Here is a 20,636-nt window from a genome sequence, read left to right on the forward strand (position 1 = left end):
ATGGTGGCCATGGTGTCCCGGAGGTAAAACATTTTTTTTTTTTGGCAAAGAGGTTTAAAATAAATGGTCAATAAAACGTACCCATCGGTTCGAGAATGGACTTACAGCCAGAGACTATGGGTCTGCCTGGTGGTGGATTGCTGTTTTTATGTAATTTCGGAAGGGCATAAAAGGCAGGAATTCTACACCCCCTCTGTAGTAGAAAGGCTTCTTCTTTTTCTGATATCCAATTGTGCTCTAAGGCATATCTGGTTACTTCCTGTATTTTGATTTTGATGCTGGGTGAGGGATCTTTTTTCAATTTTTTGTAATTATTTTCCTCTTTCAGCAGTGCCATCACCATTTCCGTATATTGTTCAGTATTTTGCACCATAATGACCCCACATTTGTCGGCTGCTTTGATGACAAGGGTTATATTGTCTGTTGGTGTCTTGAGAGCTCTGCGTTCCCCTGTGGACAGATTTTGCCTCAAATGTTCCGGAGTAGATTGAAGTTTCTTGAGTTCTTGTCTAATGCATTTTTCAAATGAGACAGTGGACGGTGGAATTTCATTGTCTCTCGGGTTAAAGTCTGAGTTGGGTCTCAATCTTGTGTCCTCTGGTATTGTCAGACAATCTTTGTCTTTGAAGAAGTCTTTTCTTCTGATGGTGCGAAAGAAGTCGGAGAGTTCCCCATCTAATTTGAACCAATCAGTGTGATTGGTTGGAACAAAAGACAGGCCTTTGGCCAGAAGAGATTTCATCCTTGGTCAGTGGTGTACTTGATAGGTTGAAGATGGGGATCTTTTCTAATGTCTCCAATTTCTCCTCCGTCTCCGATTGGGTTGGTTCCACTGTGGGTAATTGTAAAAGGGTATTTGTGATGGTTGTGGTGTGCCCCAGTACCCTCCTCTGGGACCCCCTTGGGCTAAAAAAGGCATCACAGAGGGTGCTTGAAATTGTCCACGGTTAGAGTATCTGCCTCTCGGTTGTAGTTGGTCATCGGCCGAAGAGTCAGAGCTGGAGGTGTCTGAAAAGGACACCCCTTTACTTCTGTTTCTAGTAGCCCCTCCTTGGCTGACTGTTCTTTATTATCTTTGTAGTCTGCAGACGGGTAAGGGTAGACGTGTTCGCTTTCAAAGTTTTTGATGTCTTTGGCCAGTTTTTTGTGTTTTTTCTCCAGGCTAGATTTATAGTACCTTATTAAAGAAGAAAGGTGCAGCTGAAGACTTCTGTTCCTGTGCAGCTCTGCAGATCTCGCTGTTCCTGGGCCTCCGTCATGGGGACAAGAGGGAGGATGTCTGGGACTCCTGCACTGTACTGGCACCGTCAAAGCTGGCAAACGTTACTTTCAGTGGCTGTTTTGCGTTTCAGCTCCTTGCGGTACAGCAAATAGCAATAAGCGTGGTTTCTGGTTGTCAAGGTGGACTTTCCTCACATCTGAGATCCCGCACTACCAAAAGCTTTAGGCCAGCTTACTAGCAACGCACACAATCTGGTGTCCCTCTCCCTGGCTCTACGGTTTCCTGCAGCAACTCTGAGGAAGTTCAACCAGCTCAGAGGTGGGTGTCCAGGTGGCTTACTTGGGAGTTGATTGGTCCCACCAACTCAAAGGGAGAAGTCATCCTTGCAGGGCTTCTCTGTCGATGCGAACTTGGCGATTCGGACCTGAAGCAGGGCTTCACTGTGCAAACCAAAGGTCCAGAAGTTGCAGCAGCTGCCCTCTTCAAGCTCTTCTTTGCTTCCTTCGTCCAGTGGTCGACTCTGCCTTCCAAGCCAAGAGACTCGTCTTTTATTCAGTTCTCTCCCATTCATTCCAGCCTTGCTGCCACTCACCCACCAGGGTGACTGTCCTTCCCGGACATTCAGCCAGCCAACCATCAGAGTGCATTTGGGTCTCCTAGGAGACTAAGTACAGGGAGTTTCGGGCAACTCCCTCACTTCCTGCCTACCCCAGACACTATGGAGCCAGAGGCGGGTTTCACTCCTGAAGCCTGCCAAAGGCGAATGAACAAAGAGACTAAAACCTGGTTTGGCACGCAGAGAAAAAAACTCTTAGAAGGACCTTTCCACAAAGACCTGGCGAAAAAAGCAGACCGGGCACCATTTTAATAAGGATGGCTGGCCGCCATTTTGAAAAAGATGGCTCCCGCGGTTAACGTTACCGGGTCCGCGAATGGTTGCAGTAAATGCAAACCTTGGTAGTTCAAAACTGCCACCAGCTAGTCAATTGAGGAAAGGGTAACATAAAAGATGTTGCATGAGCATTTAGACACAGGGGATACTAAGTAAAACCTCCAGCACTTTATTGTAAGATAGCGTGTGCTGGGTTTAGCAAGTACAATGCTAAGTAGAGTCAATTTCATGCTACTGCTCTGGGAAACAATAGTTTATCCCAGAGAAGGTATTAAACCTTTTGGAAATATAAATACTTCCCTGTGCCACTGCACTAAAGGTGCTGTATGACACAGTTGTAAAAGATGATGCCTATGGAGTTTTAGACTCCATAACCAAAAAGAAATAGAGGTAAAACTCACACAAAAATACATGAGGGTGGGAAAAAGGGTCACACTCCAGGTTAAAATCCTCAAAATCCAGCGAAGTTGCTGGGGGTCTCTAAGGTGGAGGGAATTAGCACATTTTTGAGAATTCTCCCTAACAGTTGTCAATAGGACTGTACACTTGAGTGCTCTCTGTGAGCTGTCCTAAGGATATGTAATTGTCCCGGGTAATGAAAAAGGGCCGCCTCGCCATTGTAACTCCTTGGAATGGGGTTCCACTGTTCCAACTGCCATCCTGTTGAGCTGTTTCCCCTCACCCTGCTATGTGCATGCGTTATCCCTACTCCTTTATGTATTAGAGGCATCTGCATATCTATTTTTTTTCTACCCCTTTTAGTATTCTTCCGATTTTGTACTACCACTATTAAATTGGGTCTATTTCTTGGTCTGTCCCTCCTCACTGCCTCTTGTGGCGGGGATGGGTTTCTCACCACCTCCTCTCATTGATCTCCTTCTTGCCCTGCCTCTTCATTATTTCTACCACCTTAATACTCCCCTCCATTTTCCCTTGCTTGTTGTACTTCTTGTCCCAGGACCGTCCATGCCCTCTGCCCATCATCTTTTTCAACACAAACATTTCTTCTTCCCCCAGGGTTGAATCTAAACAAAAAAATCACCTGACTTCCAATCTCATATTTTCTGCAACGGTACCCTTATTTCTGGTGATACTACTTCATATTCTTGTAATCTGACTATCCCTTTGCACAATGCTCTTAACTCGTTGTCTGTCTACTTGTGGACCCTCTGGGTACACCAATGCTACGGCCATGTTATATGGAGCTGCAAAAGCTCTTGCGCCCCCTCATTGCTAATCCTAATAATCCTGTTGTTGACACTGTCTACCACTGGAGGCTTATAGACTGGGTTTGTATACCCTGCTATAGCTTTATAGACCTGCAGCGAGGGCCATACTGGGCGTTATGGGCCCTGAAGACCGGGTTAAAGGACCTTTAACGAGGTATGAGGGACCATAACGCCCGGTATGTCCCGAGCTGCAGGTTTATAAAGCTATTGGAACACCCTCAGTATTTAAATTCGAAAAAAAGACCAATGACCGATAAATGCTGCATAAATAAATTTGTATTGAAATCGGTTAGCATCTGATGTAATAGCGCCTAACAAATGCTCAATAAATACCTAAATCAATAAAATAAACTGCTGGTGTGAGTGTTTTTTCAGTTAGGGCAATCCAGGGTTAATGTTACTTGTTTTAAAAGTAAATTTAATATTTATTTATTTCAACCACAAACACAAGTGTATTTTTAACTTTCAGTTGGTGGCAACTACATAATGATGACTTACTTTTGTTTGTAGATATTGCAGTTTCCTTGTTTGCAGTGTCTGTGTTGCACTGTTCTGGAGTTCAAAAGAAGGGTTTCCTTTACTTTGTTTTGTTGAGGGGGGCAGAGGCATGTCAGTTATGCTCACACAGCAATGCTACAGATAAAGTGTTGCCAGAGTTAATAAGAAAGCTTTCATATTGTTGGATTTCGTGAGTGGGCCGACCTATGTTGTGTATACACATGTTTATACACACATGGAAATATGGCAGATAAAGTGTTGCCGAAGTTCATTACAAACCTTTCATTTTGTTAGGGCTATGTTACGCATGCTCACACTGCAATGCGACTTCAAATGCTGCAGGAGCTTCATCGTTTAGCAGAGCTTTCTTGAGGGGGCGTGCCCACGCCAGGCACGCTTGTACAGCAACACAGCACACAGAAGTTTAACTGTTTCAGTTCTGTGTGGCGTGTTTCATTGCACTTGAACCCACGGCAGTGTAGGCAACGGCGGTAATCAATTGTAATTGCATTCTGCCCTAGAATGTTTGCGCTGTATCAGAGCTAAGCTTCAATTCAACATTTGCAGGCTGTATTGAATCTGTAGGATATACCAGTTCTTATAGCCCGCGGATTAGCCAATTGGGTTCCAGGAAACACCACTAGGGCGTTCTAATACAGATTTGGGCGCTATGGGATATATCACCTTACATTGGATCTCTTTTTCCTCTTCCTGATCTTCCATATCCTTGAATAATTGCCAGAGATCTAAAATCTCTTTTCTTTTTTGGAAGTTATTTCCTTTATATTTTGCTGCTAAAAAGAAGGAAATGTTTTCTAGCATGTTTCTGTTTTGGGAGCCCTGCTCTGGCTAGGAGCAGGACACAGCCCCCTGCCTTTGTTTCTACTATCCATTGTTTGTGGTACTGGTCTATCTCGTCACCAAACTGTGGCAGGACCCTATGCATGTGTTTTATTCGAGTTCCTTCCTCCAATATGTTGCGCACATCCCTAATGCTTCACTTAGACCCTACTGCTATGCCGTGTACACTGCTTGCTTATTACAAAACCCACTTTTTCCCCTCACCCCTTTATACTTTTTCCACTTTGATTTCACCCACTCACACACCGCGACTCATCCACCTTCCTTCCATTTTTACCACAAAAGACAGCAAGAAAAAATATACAAACATAATTGACTAAAATCCAGACCCATTCCTTATACTGAGCCACTACTGTTTTTCCTTATATCCTTTGTAATACCACCTTCCCAGCATTTTATCGTCTGAAAAGAATAATGCGTGGTACTACCTTCTCAAACTATTATGGCTGAGGATCCCTTACTTTCAGTCCTTCTAAACTGGGGCCCCTTTTCCTCTCAGTCTTTATATGCCAAGGTTCCCTTTTTCCATTATAAAAAGTCGAAAAACAGAAATACGCGATAATTTCAATACATAACCCACCTCCAATGCAATCTATTACCTAACACATCACCTGAAATCCTATCCAATCTATTCCATAACACATCACCAAAAGTCCTATTCCATCTATTGCATTGACCTCGTACATCATCCACGTCATACTATCCTATATTCATACATGCCTGTTCCCATGTTATCACTTGCAAGGGTATACTCACATGTTCATTTGGGTTTCCTCTTACGAAGCTGACCTGTCTTTCTGGAGGCACACCCTGCTTCATTGAGCATAGAGGATTTCTTTTTAAATGGCTTCTACTAAAACCGTTCAGATTACATGTGTTTTTTTATTTTTATTTGGGGGACCGGTCTCTGTAGATGGGCGTGACTCCTGGTGATTTTAGGCTTAGGGGTTCGCAAAGTACGGGGGCCAGATTGAGATCATGTTCGTGGTCACCACTGTAAGGGTAGCCCAATTTACAGGGCTACCCCTTAATTATGCTGGTACACCTAATCACGCTCCCATCAGAATGAATGCACCCATCTAGGGAAGCAAGGCCAACAGTCTTATCTTGCAAGGTTAAAAAGTTTATTCTATACTCCCTGAACGGCATCTTCTGTCCCTCTTCTGTTCCAAGCTCCTGCAGACTGGAGCCAGACAGGAGCTTACATACTCTTAACTTGCTGTAGTGGCCTCTCTGGATATGGGCCTGGCTCCATCCAAAACCGTCCTTCTTCCCTACAAGGGGTGCTGCAGTCTTCCTTCCTTCATGGTTGGATTTCTGTTTAGGACATACTACTTAACTTATTGCTAGCCTATTCAAGAACACACTGTAGCTCCTGTTTTTCATCATTTTGCTACATTATGAACATTTATATATAAACATTTTCCCGTCCTATTTCATTCATTGTAATCTTGTTTTTATCTGGTCCAGTAATTCCCCTTAAACCTTGTTTTCCATAATTCTGCATTGTGTGCATCGAGCCTTAGCCTGCATGGGCTTTTTGACAGACCGCCAACAGCTGGTGAGCCACTTCGTGTGCTCTGCCAGAGCTACTCGGTGACGCAACACCGCATGAGCTCTGCAATCTATTTTTAGCACAGACCACATTCCTTTTGGCAAAGAGCCTGCTTCTGTTGAGCGTTGAGATTTTAAAACTAAATAGAATTTAACATTTACAAATGTATTCAGCTAATAGTTATTTACGCCTTATATTTATATAACTGCCTTCTTTTAAGTGCCCCTCCTCCCCTCTGGTCTCTTGTAGTGCCTAGAAACAGTTAAAAGAAGTATTGCCTAATTCTAAAGCGCTTGGGAATGAAGGAAGGCGCTAGCTCCTTCCCAACACCAAGTACTGCTTTAGTTGGCCATGTACGCACACCATTTTGCATCTGCTTTGATGGCATTCCCACCTACTTCTTGCCTGTCTCCGCACAAAACGCATCCTATTGGGATCTGCAGTCTTCTGAGAGTTAGTCTACTGGTGTAATTAAAAATATGTTAACCAATTCTGTCTTTAGCCACTCTTATGTATAAGCATTATGTGTTGTTTTGGCTTGTATAAGTGCATTAGGAATTTGCCAGGTACTGCTATTAGATGGGCATGTAGTCACACCATTTTGCATCTGCTTGCATAGCATTCCCACCCACTGCCGGCCCCTGCCAGCCCAAAAACACATCCTGTTGGGAACTCTGAGCTAGCTTAATCAAGCCTCACCATCAAACTGTATGCTTGAAGTGTGTGACAGTGTTTTTTGAAAAAGCACTGTAATGAGAGTAACAGACTACTGATGTGATAGAAATGTGTTAACCGGGTCGGTCTTTAGCCACTATATTTATAAGCATTATATTTGTTCTTCTCTGTAGTTCTGTTAAAAACTGACATTGCGAAACCATCTGCTTTTTGCTTGTGTATATGTATTAGGCATTTGCCAGGTAATGCTGTTTGATGGCCATGTAATTGAACCATTGTACATATGCTTCTATGAATAGGCAGTTTATATTACTATGGCAATGGTAGGCAAGTCCCTTTTCTATGCCCAAACAAAAGACCAAACTGTTACCATTGCTAATGCTTAGGTTTGCATGCTGGGAGTTATAGTTATTCACTGGACTATAGCTGGTAACTGGCCTCTGAAAACCTCATTGGGCCCTACTGTCTATGCATTCCAATATTTATCTTGAAGTACACCATGTATGCACGAAACGTAAAACCAACACCAATTTTTGGAAAAGACTTTATTACATTTCTTTTTTATAAAAAAGGACAATTTTATTAAATTAATATATTTTTTAATGTTTAAAGAATTTAAGAAAATAACAATAAGCCAATACAATTGCCACTGCCAATGCTTGTTTTTAAATTACTAATGTTTTCTCCCATTCAAGACCTTGTGCTACGTGGTGCTGCCTTAACACCTTTCCATGTTGGCTGTATTTTGTCAGTGCACATTTCTTTTGCATGGTATGCCATTGCTAATTCAAATGTGATTCATCCTTCTACTGCACTGCTGGCAGGGACACACTTTGTGTGTCTGCCCTTTTGCAATATGCATTTGGACAGTTGTTTCTTTGGCTGGCTTCATTCCCTTAACAATGCATATGATTTTTTCTAGGGGTTTTGCCTCTGAGCCCTCTGTCTTGCTATTGGCTGATCTCTACTATACCAGGCTAGTTCTTTCCGGATGCCACGAGCCGCTGTCCCAGGCAAACTTGATGCAAATATTTCCCAAGCTTCAGCCGAACCTTTCAACTAATTTATCAAAGGTAATATAACTTGGTTTGGCTTTTCTGCTTGTTGGCATAATGATTTGTTTAAGTGCAGATAGTATTCACTTGCAGATGTGTTGTGGGTGGACATGGGCATCCAGAAAAGATGTGGCAAGGACAGTGGTTGGCAGATGCCCACCCTGGTTAAACTCTGTGCTTAAGACTATCTTCATCTCTGCAGAGTGACCCGTGTTCTCGCGCTGGCTGGTGGGTTCCAAGCTTTCTAAAGCATTGGCTCTCAAAAGGCCCACCTAGGAGCACCTTTCTCACTTCTTGCAACCAGACGTTAGTTGGCTTTGCATGTTGTTGCCATAGCAATCACTGATAAATTAAAGAAATTAAATGATATGTTCTCGCTATGCGCCTCTGAGTTTATTTATGAAATTACTTGAATACACGTTCTTCATTTTGTGCAGGTTCGACTCCTAACCATAAGGATTTTAAACCATTTTGAAGTTCTACTTCCAGCAAATCCAGAGGTATGTAGCATTACATGCATTGCAAATGTAATGTAACTCTGCCATTCTAGACATGGGTTTAAATGACTGCCGCCAGCTGTGGCATTCCTATCTGTTGCATCGTGGAGGGTCTACCATTCTTGCCATGGGTTTAAATGACTGCCGACAGCTGGGGCATTCCTAGCTGTTGCATTGAGGAGGGTCTACCATTCTTGTCATGGGTTTAAATGACACCGCCAGCTGTGGCATTCCTAGCCGTTGCATTGTGGAGGGTCTACCATTCCTGTCATGGGTTTAAATGGCACCGCTAGCTGTGGCATTCCTGGCTGTTGCATTGTGGAGGGTCTACCATTCTTGTCATGGGTTTAAATGACCGCCTGCCAGCTGTGGCATTCCTAGCTGTTGCATTATGGAGGGTCTGCCATTCTGCTCATGGGTTTTCAGAATTGTCCCTGGACTGCCCGCTGGACTGGCCAGCTTGTGGGCTACCTCTCCAGAGCCGTCCCCTTTTCTGAATTGAAGTCCAGAACTTTGGTGATAACCCCTTGTTAGGCAAAGTTTGAATGCAGCACCCTCTGGCAACTCTTCAAACTACTATAACTACAGGTATAGGCAATCCAACCTTTGCTATAAGCTTGTACTACACAGTTTTGATAGCGTGTTGAGCAGCCAGGCTTATCTCAAATGTGAGCAGTAGTGGCGTTACACAAATATTCAGTTACAGGTATTCAAATAAACTCTTACACTCAAGGTTTCTTGCATAAACAATTATTAATTTATCAGTTATAAAGCCTTCTTTAGAAGGGAGCAATATACTAGGAACATACACATACACTTCAATACTGTACACTCTGAGTTTCTGAATTAGACAAGGCCCTTTTGGGATGGCCCACAGACACAACCTACATCCACAGATGACTTCAATAACAAGGGTGCTGGGGACATTAATATCATACTGTTGGTATTCCGAACACTCTTTGAAGTTGGTAAAAGGCAAAGGTTATTAGAACACAAGAGACCACAAATATTCCTAAGCAGTTAAGTACTTTTAAAGTATCTAAGAAGAGTCATCCAAGTCAATAGACTAAGCCAAAGTCAATGGGCAAAAGCCTTGGATAGGATGAAGCACTTCTGGTAAGTAAATGGAAAAGTCTTTGCACATGTTCTTAGGAGTCTTTGATGAAAAGAAGAATCAAATGTAGGGCCACAAGCTGATTAGACCTGTGAGTTGTGGAAGTTGCAAGCACTTCGACGGTAAGAGGGAAGTTCTCTTAGACTTGTTTACAGTACCTTGGTAAAGAAGAAAAGATGCAGCTGATGACGTCTGTTCCTGTGCAGCTCTGCAGAGCTCACTTTTCCTGGGCCTCAGTCATGGGGACAAGAGGGAGGAGGTTGGGGGGATTCCTGCAATGCACTGGGACTGTTAAAACTAGCAACCGGCAAACTTCACTTGCAGTGGCTGTTTCGCGTTTCAGCATCTCGCGGCTACCGCAAATAGCAACATGATTCCTGGCTGTCAAGATGGACTGTCCTTGCTTCTGGGGTCCCGCACTCTGCTGAGGGGGCTCAGGCTTGGTCAGTGCTGCTTCCCGTGAGTCTGGAGGATCTTCCAAAAGCTTTCGGCCAGCTTCAAAGCCACACACACACAATCAGGTGTGCCTCTCCCTGGCTCTATGGTTTCAAGCAGCAACTCTGTGGAAATTCAACCAGCTCCGAGATGGATGTCCAGGTGGCTTAATTTGGAGTTGATTGGTCCCACCAACTCAAAGGGAGAAGTCGTCCTTGCAGGGGCTTTTCTGTCAATGCAAACTTGGTGTTTTGGCATTGCAGCAGGGCTTCACCGGGCAAACCAATGGTCCAGGAGTTGCAGCAGGCGTCCTCTTCAAGCTCTTCTTCGGTTCCTTCGTCTAGTGGTCGACTCTGCCTTCCAAGCCCAAACACTCGCCTTTTATTCAGTTCTCTCCCATTCATTCCAGCCTAGCTGTCACTCACCCAGCAGGGTGGCTGTCCTTGCCGGACAGTCAGCCAGCCAATCAGCACAGAGTGCATTTGGGTCTCCTAGGAGACTAAGCACAGGGAGTTTCAGGCACCTCCCTCACTTCCTGCCTACCCCAGACACTCCGACGCCAGAGACAGGTTTCTCTCAGAAACCCCGCCAAAGGCGAATTGAACAAAGAGACCAAACCTGGTTTTGCGGGCAAAGAAACTCTCTAGAAGGACCTTTCCACAAAACATGGCAAAAAAAGAAGACTGGGCACCATTTTAGCAAAGATGGCTTAAGACGCCATTTTGAAAAAGACGGCTCCTGTAGTTACTTTACGGTAAATTCAAACCAAGGTAATTCAAAACGAAGCCACTGCCACCAGCCAGTCAATGGAGAAAAACCAGTAACATAATATGCTACATAAGAAGCTAGACAAAGCGGATACTAAGTAACCCCTCGAGCACTCTATTGGAAGATAGTGTGGGCTGGATCTAGAAAGTTACAATGCTAAGTAAAGTCAATTTCACTTTACTGCTATGGGAAACAGTAGTTGATGCCAGAGAAGTTATTTAAACCTTGGGAAATCTGGACGACTTCCCTGTGTCACTGCACTGAAGGTGCTTTGTAATACAGTTGGAAATTACTCCATAACCAACCTGGTTTGGTAAGCAAAGAAGATCTCTAGAAGGACCTTTCCACACAGACCTGGCGAAAAAAGAAGACTGGGGACCATTTTGTCAAAGATGGCTCGCGCGGTTGCGAACAGCCGCGGTAAATGCGAACCATGGTAGTTCAAAACGAAACCACTGCCACCAGCCATTCAGTGAGGAAAAAGTAACATATAAATATGTTACATGAGCAGCTATACACGGGGGATACTAAGTAACCCCTCCAGCACTCTATTGTAAGATAGGGTGTGCTGAGTCTAGCAACTTACAATGTCAAGTAAAGTCAATTTCACTTCACTGCTCTGGGAAACAGTAGTTAATCCCAGAGAAGGTATTTAAACCTTGGAAAACCTGAAAGACTTTCCTGTGCTACTGCACTGAGGGTGCTGGGTGACACAATTTAAAAGATGATGCCTATGGAGTCCGCCAGGCTCCATAACCAAAAGAAACACAAAGTTCAGAAATCACATTAAAATACATGAGAGTGGGAAAATGGGTCTCTCTCCAGGTTAAAAAAAAAACCAAGTCCTCAAAATCCAGCAAAGTTGCTGGGGGCCTCTAAGGTGGAGGGAATTGGCACATTTCTTTTTTTTTTAAACTTCTTTTTATTATTCAGCGTGGCAGCAAAACACAGGCGAACAGCGTCCGGCAGTTACAGTATGAATACAGTGTACGTAATGTAGGTGCGCAGAGGTTACTACACATAATAACACAATCAATGGGCACAGTCACAGCATGGAGAGGGCAACAGAAGACTATGATAGGGGTGAGGACCCAAGCTGGTGGGGGGAGGTGGGTGAGGGGGAGGCATCCGGTGTTGCGATAAGATCGGACATTTAAGAGCGGAACCTGAGCCAGATATTCCTAGGCCTGGAGTCGGTGGGTTGCATATGGGACCAGGCTTCCTCAGAGTCCGAGGCCCACGTGACCGCTCTCAGCCATTGGGCGTGTGTGGGAGGTGAGGGGCGAAGCCAGCAGAGCAGGATGGAGCGCACCGCGAGAAGCAGGCAGAGGCCAGCTAGTTTTTTGGAATCACGGGAGAGGCCTGGGAGGTCATGAAAGAGGCATAACACCGGGGAAGGAACAATGGGATGGTCGAGCACAGCAGACACTGTCGAGCAAACTGCTTCCCAAAACTGTGAGAGGCGTGGGCAGGACCAAGTCATGTGAATGTAGTCGGCATCGTCCTGGCCGCATCTGGGGCAGCTGGCAGGGTGATCACTGGACATGCGATGTAGTCTGATCGGGGTGTAGTGAAACCTATGTAGTACTTTGAACTGAATGAGTTTAAAGTGGGGGTTGAAGGACACTCAATGTGTGCGCTCGCATAGGTGTGCCCAGCGCTCATCCGACATTTCAACACCAAGGTCTGCCTCCCAAGCACGCTTCAGTTTGGCAATGTCTGGGACAGATCTGGATTGTAACGTAGTATATAACCTGGAAATTTTACCCCTCGTGGGCCCAGGGGAGGTGAGCTCCTCAATGGCAGGGTCGTCCGGTGGCAACGCGGGGAACGTTTGGTAATTACGCTTGAGGGTCCTGCGGAGGGATGTATATTGGAGCCATACATTCTGGCCGCTCCTCAAGGGCAAAGGGAGATCGGGCCATTCAACAAATATACCCTGGTCAAACACATCACGTAACAACTCGTAGCCCGCGTCCGCCCAGCGACGAACCGTGCCTGGTGGAACCCGCGGGACCCCCGGGAGGAAATTCCAAAGAGGGAGGTTGCCGTGGAAGGCATAAGCAGTTCCGGCCAGCTTTCACATTTTCGCTAATGCGATGGATGTGCAGGCGACCGGGCACTGAGAGTCCAGTGCCAAGGGAGTGGGTTGTATCACCAAGGAGCGGATGTCCCGGTCACAGACCGCAAGCTTCTCAAGTCAGACATGTGGGGGAGGGTCCGTTGTATTAAACCAGTAAGAAGTATATTGGATTTGGGATACCAGCCAGTATTTAAGAAAGTCAGGGGCACCGAAGCCCCCGTTAGACATGGGGGTAGACAGGGTATCGATTTTTAGGCGGACCGCACCCGAGTGCCAAAGAAAGGAATTCACAGTACGGGTCAAATCACGGAAGAAGCCCCCCCCTGGCCACAAGGGTACGTTAGTGAACCTGTAAAGCAACTGGGGCAACACCACCATCTTCAACAGCCCTATCCTGCCTGCCAGGGAAATCGGGAGTTTGTCCCAGACCCGGACCTTAGCCGTCAGGTGTGTGAGGTACTTCTGATAGTTTTCCTGGAAGGTCAGCGCCTGCTGGCGCGTTACCACTATCCCCAAGTAGGTAAATGTGGATTGAGCCCATGTGAAACCAAGGGTGTCAGGAGAAGGGAGAGTGCATTCCGTGAGTGGGAAAAGAGTGGATTTCAAGCAATTCACTTTAAGGGCTGAGATTCGACCAAACTGAATGATGTCCTCCAGTATTGGGGGTAAGTTGATGGAGGGAGAACGCACAAACAACAATGCGTCATCCGCATATAGGGACACTATGTCCATCTGGCCCGCAGTGCGGAGGCCTCTATGAGCGTGGAATTGGCAGAGCATATCAGCGAAGGGCTCTATTGCTATAGCGAAGATCAAGGAAGAGAAGGGGCACCCCTGTCTCGTCCCCCTGGCGATCTCAAAGAGGGGGCCGCAACGGTCGTCGGTGCGGACCCTGGCCACAGGAGTAGAGTAAAGCAATCTGACCCAGGAGAGGAAGGAGGGGCCGAATTTGCAACTCTCGAGAACCCGTCATAGATACCTCCATGAAACTGAGTCAAACGCCTTTTGCATGTCAAGAGTGACAGCCACTGCGTGCGTCTTGGGACTGATTCTGTTAATTATGTTAAATAGACGCCTCAGGTTCAGGGAGGTAGAGCGACCTAGGATGAAACCTGCCTGATCCGGATGGATGATAGATGGCAGGAAGGGAGCTAACCGGAGCGCCAGAGCCTTGGCGTATATTTTGACATCACAATTTATAAGTGCGAGCAGGCGATATGAACCACATTGCGAAGGGGATTTACCAGATTTAAGTAGTACTGTGATTGTGGCCTCACAGAGTGAAGGGGGGGAATACACCGGCCTCCACAGACTCCTCCCAAAGAGCCAGCAAGTGAGGGAGCAGCTGTGACTTAAAATGCTTGTAAAATTCGACTGGGATACCGTCCGAGCCAGGGGCTTGCCCCGAGGATAAGGAGTCAATAGCGTCTGACAGCTCCTCCAGTGTGACTGGGGAGTCAAGGGAACCCGCGGTCTCCGGAGACAGGGTTGACAGAGGAAGGGCATCGAGAAAGGAGTCGATCTCCGCCACTGACACCTCATCTGAGTTAAAATATAGGGTTTCGTAGAATGTGAAAAATTCCCTGTTGATGTCTTGCGAAGAGACAGCCATGGAGCCGTCAGGCCTCTCAATTCCAAGTATGTGTGGGGACCCCGTCTCGTGACGGATCAGTCGCGCCAGAAATCGACCGGGGCGCTCACCCTCCCCGTATCTCCTCGCCATGCCAGGACTATCCAAAAACCTTTGTTCACGATCCGCAAGGGATCGGAACGTGTCCAACTCATCCCGATATCAGCCAGGTTGCCCGGGGTAGAGTGAAGTGAGCATGTAGCTTCCAGGGTCGAGAGTCTGTATTCACTAGTGGCAAGATCTCTCCGGATCGACTTAAGGACCCCATTCTCCTTGGACAACGCAATCCCTCTAATATAAACCTTAAAGGGCTCCCATAAAGTGGCCTGAGACCTTACCGCGCCCGTATTAGTCTCGAAGAACTCTTCAATCGACAGCTCGAGCTCGGAACAGAACTCCGGGTCCAGTAAGGAGAGGGGTTTCAACCTCCAGTTGCGAGTCCGGCCGGGATCAGGACACCAACCGATGGTAACAGTGACTGGAGAATGGTCAGACAGGGTTCAGGGAAGTAACTGTATAACATTCTTAACCAATTCGTTGGAGATCACCCATCTGTCAATGCGGGAATAGGAATCGTGGACTGAGGAGTAGAAAGAGTAGATGCGGGAATCCGGGTTGAAGAACCTCCATGCATCCACCATGGCCAGACGGGGTAGGGATGATAGTGCAGCGTAAGCTGCCCTGGAGAGGTGACGGGGCTTGGAGCCAGATTTATCGAGAGCTACATCAAAGATTGTGTTGAAGTCACCCCCCACAGAGGATAGGAACAAGGGGGAAGCCATCGAGGAGGGAGGTGGCCTGCACATAAAAATCCAGGTCATCTAGATTAGGGCCATAGATGTTCAGCAGAACAACTTCCTTGTGATGAAGCATGGCATGGAGCAGTACATATCTGCCTTGGGGGCCAATTAACGAGGAAATGAGGGTGAACTTGAGACTCTTATGGATGAGGGTCATGACCCCACGGCTTTGAGTGGAGAAGTCAGTGAAAAATCTATGGGGGCCCCAGGTTTTGGCGAAGCGCACGCACTGTTCCGAGCGGGCATGTGTCTCTTGTAAAAAGAGAATCTTGGATCCGTGGCGCTCGGCCTGCAAGTGGAGCGTCCTCATCTTTTTATAATTACCCAACCCCCGTACGTCCCAGCTCATAAAGGTCAGGTCACTCTCGATCACAGATGCGGTGGCGTTTGAAACAGAGAAAATGTCAATAACCAATGGGCCAGATTCGCAGCCCTGCGGCAACAGTTCCTGAGTGCCACACCACAGTCTGCCTTTGCTGCCAGTGCCAACTTTTTAATAACAAAACCCCAAACATGTCCCACCCCCACCCACATCCCCACCCCCACCCAACAGAGGGATGACATTCCCAACCCCCCTCAGCCAAAACCAAACCAGAGGCATCAGCGCCTGGGGGCCTGTAGGCCGGACTGGCCGCGTCGCTCCGGGCTGCTGCAGATCCAGTAGAACAAAAGGCGCCCACAATAGGAGTCGCATGTAACTTGGGCAAAGTACTTGTACATGGTGATATGGTACGTCTATGTAAGTTGAGCAGAACAAGCAGATTACGGGATAGGGGATCAGCGTGGCCCCGATGCGGGAAGGCGGCAGGGCCTGGCTACTCCCCGTCGGTAACCTAGGGTAACTGCAGAACCGTGGTCAGAGGAGGGGGATCAGCCAGGGAAATGTTCGTTAATGAACTTGGAGGCCTCCTCTGGGATTGAAAAGAACAACACCTGGTTAACGTGTTCTATGCGAAGTTTGGCGGGATAGAGCATAGCGTATTTGATTGAGTGGTCTCGCAGCCTTCGTTTCACCGCTTGGAAAGTCTTGCGTTCCCGTTGGACGGCTGTTGAAAAGTCCGGGTAAAGATGAATCCTTGCGCCGCCCAGTAGTAGCTCACCTTTGAGCCTTGCGGCCCTGAGGAGGGCGTCACGGTCACGATAGTTCAGCACACGAGCTATAATGGGCCGAGGCGGGGCACCGGGCCTAGGTTTAGCCGTCAGAGCGCGGTGTGCCCACTCAATAGAAAAGTGTGGAGAAAGCTTCGGCTCGTCGAGGAACGACAGGAGTGTGCGCTGAACAAAATCTTCCATTGGCTCGTGGACTTCATCCTCGGGAACCCCGATGATGCGGAGGTTGTTGCGCCTTGAGCGGGATTCCAAGTCCTCGTTTTTCTTTTCCACCTCAAGGACTCGGTTGGAGAGGGCGACGACCTCATAGCGCAGGGCACCCAGCGCATCCTCAGCGGAGCCGACCCGCGTCTCGACCTCCGACACCCGGCTATCAGTCCTCTCAATGTGGGCCTTAATGGAGGATATAGTGCCGTTCATGTCGTCTAATTTTGAGTGAAGTGCGGTGAAGCCCTCCCGAATAAAGTCCATCATATTTTGGGATTCCGGAGCTGCGTGAGACGAGGCAGCAGGGGCCTACTCGGCAGCCTCCTCCGATCTGACCGCCGCCTTCGCAAACATGTTGATGGAGCTCTGTTTCCTCGTGCCCCCTTTGGTCATCCTGGCAATATCGGAGGTCGAGGAGAAGGCAGGGGGGCACGGACCCCGCACATTGTAACACAGTGTACAAAATATGGTTAGGAACAGGAAGCAACCAGAGGCCGTGGATCAATGAGTAATAAGATATTGCGGCAGCCAGGGCAAAATGTGGAAGCGTAGCTAGCCCAGGGAGACCTGGGGGACAACGCCAGGGGAGCACAGATGCAGGAGACCACGGGGCGGGAGGTAGCGAGGTCCAGCGGTCACTGTAAAAGCAGGGCCCAGGCGTGGATGACTGAGTACGGTGAGTAGGGGGGAGCGCTCCTCGGCTCAATGACCTGGCAGTAGGACGGGCCGATCTCGGGCTCGAAGTCAGCAATGTGGGGTAAGGCGGGCCCCAGGTAAACAACAGATCCAGCAAGAAGTAGTGGCAACAGGAGCGCCGCGGCCCACTCAGGAGATAGGGGCCCCCCCATTGCAGGGATGCGGGCGGCCAGCGAAGATTAGGGCTCACCCAGTAGGGCGGGCGGGTGAAGATGGAACCACAAAGCAGGAGGGCCCGCAGCCTGAGCACAGCCAGCACAGGCGGGATCAGCGTCCGTGGTTGCCCCAGAGGCACAGAATCCAGCAGGGGGGAGGGGGCGCATAGCAGCACCCCCCCTTGACGTACCTTTATCACTCCCGGCTCCGCGTCCAAGGGCGCCGGGGTCTGCTGAGGGTGGGGGTGCGGGGGCAGGGGGGGTGGGGTGGAGGGGTGGGGGTAAGGTGGTAGGGCACCAGCAGTGTGCGGGCCAAGAGCAGAGGAGGCTCCAGGGGGACCGCCCGCGTGAGACGGGCCCAGGTGGAAGCGGGCGGCGGGGCCAGGGATCACAGGCAGTTGATGTGGGGAGGATCTCCAGTCCAGGGGAGGCGAGGAGCTGCCCATCAGCAGCGGCCACAGCCGTGGGACCTCCGCAGCGGTAGGAGGCGGCCCCGGGGCAAGCGAGGGGTCCGCGGCCCTGGGAGACACAATCCCACACGGTGGGACCAAACAGGAGCAGGCAATGAGAGGGATAGGGCCCCGGGGCACACCGCGGCCCCTCTCCAGAGCAGCCAGAAGTCCCTGGAACGCAGGAAGGTAGGCGCGTCTCCCTCAGGCCGGGTATTGGCGCGAGGCCGCGCCGACGGAGGGGGAAGGGCGAAGGGGCGCCCGGATCTCAGGATCCCCAGCTCTGATTCCAACAGGAGCAAGGCCAAGTGGTGCCAGGTCCCCTCAGAGGATCAGTCGTGCCCTCCAGGGCAGGGTGCCAGATCGGGAAGGTGCCCAAAAAAGGATTGTGGGATCTGCAGACCATGGAGAGCACAGGCGGCCATCTTGTTCGGCGCTCAACAGCGCCACCAATTGGCACTTTTCTGAGAATTCTGAGAACGCTCCCTAACACCATGGTCCGAGTAAAAAGTATGAATGAAAGGGGGAAAAATGCTCCCTCATTCAGGAGAACAAGAAAAATATCCAAGAGTCCTGCAAAGAGTGCCAGGGGTCTTGCAGGTAGAGGAGATTTGGCATAACAATTTTAAATCTCCCTAACTGTGAGGTCAGAAGAGGAGAGTGAATTGGAGAGCAAGACAAGGCTGTGAGATTCCCCCCGCCCCCCTCAGTGGATAACCTGGTTGTGAAGGGAGTAGTCAGATGGGAGGGAGTTAAGTTAAAGCCAGGCAGCTGCAGCGGGCTTGGGTAGGTTAAGGACCACTAGCATGACAATGGTGATGTCAGTAGGAAGTGACTCAAGGGGATGTCAGATCAGGAAAGGAGGAGTTGAGATGACCAAAGGGTCGATATAGATCCAGAATGTGAGTGGAGTAGGAAGGAGCAGATGTGAAATATTCAAAAGTGGATGATGGGGGGGGGAGGGGGTCTGGGTAGTAAAGGGGCCTTTTTTTTTTTTTTAAATAAGAAACCCTGCACCGCTGCCCTTCCCAACTGGTCTTTGAGTGGACGAAGGTTGCAGAGTCAGCGTGTAGAGCTGCTAGTGTAACAATCTGTTAGGTAAGAATTGGTGTAGTCACACTGCGCGAGACTACACAACACTTACATGCTTGATATTAGGTAACCCATCTTTTGGTATAGGTCTGTACTACACAAGTTGGAAGTGTGACTGAGCAGCTAGGCCTCTCGAGGGGTTGATGTGAGCTGTAGAGCTGTACAATTGATATTTGTAAATACAAGTAGACAAGTAGCCAAGTAACATTTACAGTCAAGGTTTCAGTTATAAATATTTAACGTGAGTTTTAAATAAGCATTTAAAAAAAAAAGGCAATTTCGTTGTAACAATTCAAATACACTTTAAAATTACTTTTCCGTGTCAAATAAGGACAGTGGACAATCTTCGGATATGCTTCATACATTACTCCTACACCCTGAGGTGACTTCAATCACAAGGATAGTATTAGCATTTATATATCGCACCAATACCTTTTTTTGTAGACTGAGTCGCAGAAAGAAAAGGGTTCGGAAAGTAAAAAGGTTAGAACAATTTCTCTGCATTTGTGAGGACAACTAGATCCTCCAATAAAATCTAGATAAGTCTGTCCCAGCAGTTCCAGTATACAACAAGCTACCACCTATGAGGGACAGACAGTATCAAAGTCGATGGATTTAGAAGGGTGCCTTTAGGGAGCCAGGGCAGCCAAAGTCATTTGGACACAGTCTATGGATCTGGTGCACTTCTTGGACAAAATTCTTGCACAAAGGTAGAGCGTTCAGAACAATGACTTGTAGGGTCACAAGCTGTTAAACTTGTGAAAGGAGAGTGCTAGGGGACACTCGCATCTTTTCCAAACGGAACGACCTGAGCTGAACTCAGTAGAGGTGATATGCTTACAGGAGACATGGCTAACAGCTCCCCCAGTATGCAAAGGATTTCTCATACACATGAACCCTGCAATTAACAACAATGGAGGTAGACCATCAGCAGGACGTATTACCTTAATCAGTCAAGACTTGGCAACAGAAATTATCGAATATCAGAATATAGGAAATTGGGCGCAAAACACCTTAGTCAAAATACAAGCGATGATACAACCACAGAGTAATAACGCGACTACAAGGACCCAATATCTAAACATCACCAATGTATATTGGAACCCGAGGAAAGTGCCAGAAGAAACAGCAATAGATACTATCTTTACTAAGATCGATAACATCGCCCAGGAACACCAAGAAGTCGAATTTATTATATGCAGCAATTTCAACTTGCATCTATTCGATGACAAAGGAGAAACAATAGAAGACCAGTTGCTGGAACACAGAGCACGAAAATGGATAACAGAGGCACGCAATAGAAACTTTGAAAGATGGGATGCACTTAACGTAGCAACAAACACACCGGTACCAACATGGTCAGGAGGGAAAATCAAATCAATTATCAATTATATTTACACTAGTAAGGAAATTACTCAAACTAAAATCGAAGCCAAAAATCTATTTAGTGAACATAGCGACCACAACATACTAAAGCGCTCATGGGAATTGAATATAGGAGTACGACCCAAAATAAATATACCCAATCTGTCGCTATCAAATAGAATGAACCGTTTGAGAATTCCGCATAAAAGACTAAATGAAATCACAGAAACATTAATGAATTCAAAGAA

The 20,636-nt window shown here is 47.6% G+C and overlaps 1 protein-coding gene across 1 annotated transcript in view; it reads left to right on the plus strand.

Annotated features, from left to right (window-relative positions):
* Positions 1-20,636, plus strand: part of UTP20 (UTP20 small subunit processome component) — a 1,390,303-nt gene that overhangs the window by 400,989 nt on the left and 968,678 nt on the right. Inside the window, exons 16-17 of the mRNA XM_069629877.1 lie at positions 7,855-8,005; positions 8,425-8,487. Coding sequence (XP_069485978.1) covers positions 7,855-8,005; positions 8,425-8,487 — 214 coding nt within the window. The remainder of the gene's footprint in view (positions 1-7,854; positions 8,006-8,424; positions 8,488-20,636) is intronic.

This window comes from Ambystoma mexicanum, chromosome 12 (assembly GCF_040938575.1).
Source record: "Ambystoma mexicanum isolate Mex_15411 chromosome 12, UKY_AmexF1_1, whole genome shotgun sequence".
In the NCBI taxonomy this organism is placed as follows: Eukaryota; Metazoa; Chordata; class Amphibia; order Caudata; family Ambystomatidae; genus Ambystoma; species Ambystoma mexicanum.